Genomic DNA, 1,046 nt, shown 5'->3' on the forward strand with positions numbered 1-1,046 from the left:
ACAGAGCATCCAGAAAAGTTATGCGCCAAGGACTTTCCAACATGCAGTTGAGAAAATGGATGTTACGACCTCGAGTGATACCAAAACCTCTGAAAACACTCCAAAATACAACATGAGGCCAGAACAAGCAGCAGTGACACAGAGCAGCCAAAAAAGTTGTTCGCCAAGGACTATCCAACTCCTAGTTGAGAAAATGAACAATATGACCTTGGGTGATACCAAAACATCTGAAAACACACCAAAAGGCAACAAGAGGCCAGAACAAGCAGCAGTGACACAGAGCATCCAAAGAAGTCCCTGGTCCAGGACTATCCGACTCCCAGGTCAGAAAACAAACGATACGGCCTTGAGCGATACCAACACCTGTGAAAACACACCGAAAAAGAAAGAGAGCCCAGAAGACCAGAGAGAAACAAACGTGTGGATCATTGGGTCCAGTTACATTAGACGAGCCAAGGGTGAAGCAAAAGAGATTTTCGGAGAAAATTTCGGACTTAATACCAAAGTCCAGTGGTTTGGCAAACGAGGAATGCGCTGGGGGGGAGTCCTTCCTTGTTTTTATAAGGAGCTATCCACACAGAGCCCACCTGACATACTGGTAATCCATGCTGGGGGCAATGATTTGGGACTCTTTTCTGCTTATGAACTTTCTTCTGTCATTGAGAAGGAATTGATGCAATTGCACACAGAGTTCCCCTCAATGACAATTGCATATTCATCCATCAATGAGCGTCAAGTGTGGATATATGGAAATCCAGGCGAAATCAATAAGGACAGGGAGACTGTGAATGCTAGCATTAGAAAGGCTGTCGACCGCTTCGATGGAGTGATTATTGAGCATCCGCACATCAGGTTTTTTGACAACTCCATTTTTTTACGCAACGGAGTTCGTTTCTCCAAGAAAGGAAATGAACTGTTTCTGACAAGCATCCGCACGGCCATCCAGAAAAGTCTTCAGTCACGTCACTGAAAACTGACTTGAGACATCATTTCTTTCACAGTCCAGAAAACCATACGTTGTTCATTTTAGGCAATGTGAGCAACAT

General features: G+C 44.5%; 1 protein-coding gene across 1 annotated transcript; it reads left to right on the forward strand.

The window, feature by feature from the left end:
- Positions 1-8: 8 nt before the first annotated feature.
- LOC106632924 lies at positions 9-1,046 on the forward strand (the record flags this gene model as incomplete). The annotated part of the gene is given in 1 exon segment (XM_014331656.1): positions 9-1,046. A coding segment is annotated over 1 exon segment (915 nt). The 5' UTR covers positions 9-55.

This window comes from Haplochromis burtoni, unplaced genomic scaffold (genome assembly GCF_018398535.1).
Source record: "Haplochromis burtoni strain Fernald_Lab_line unplaced genomic scaffold, NCSU_Asbu1 Contig_4219, whole genome shotgun sequence".
Lineage (NCBI taxonomy): Eukaryota > Metazoa > Chordata > Actinopteri > Cichliformes > Cichlidae > Haplochromis > Haplochromis burtoni.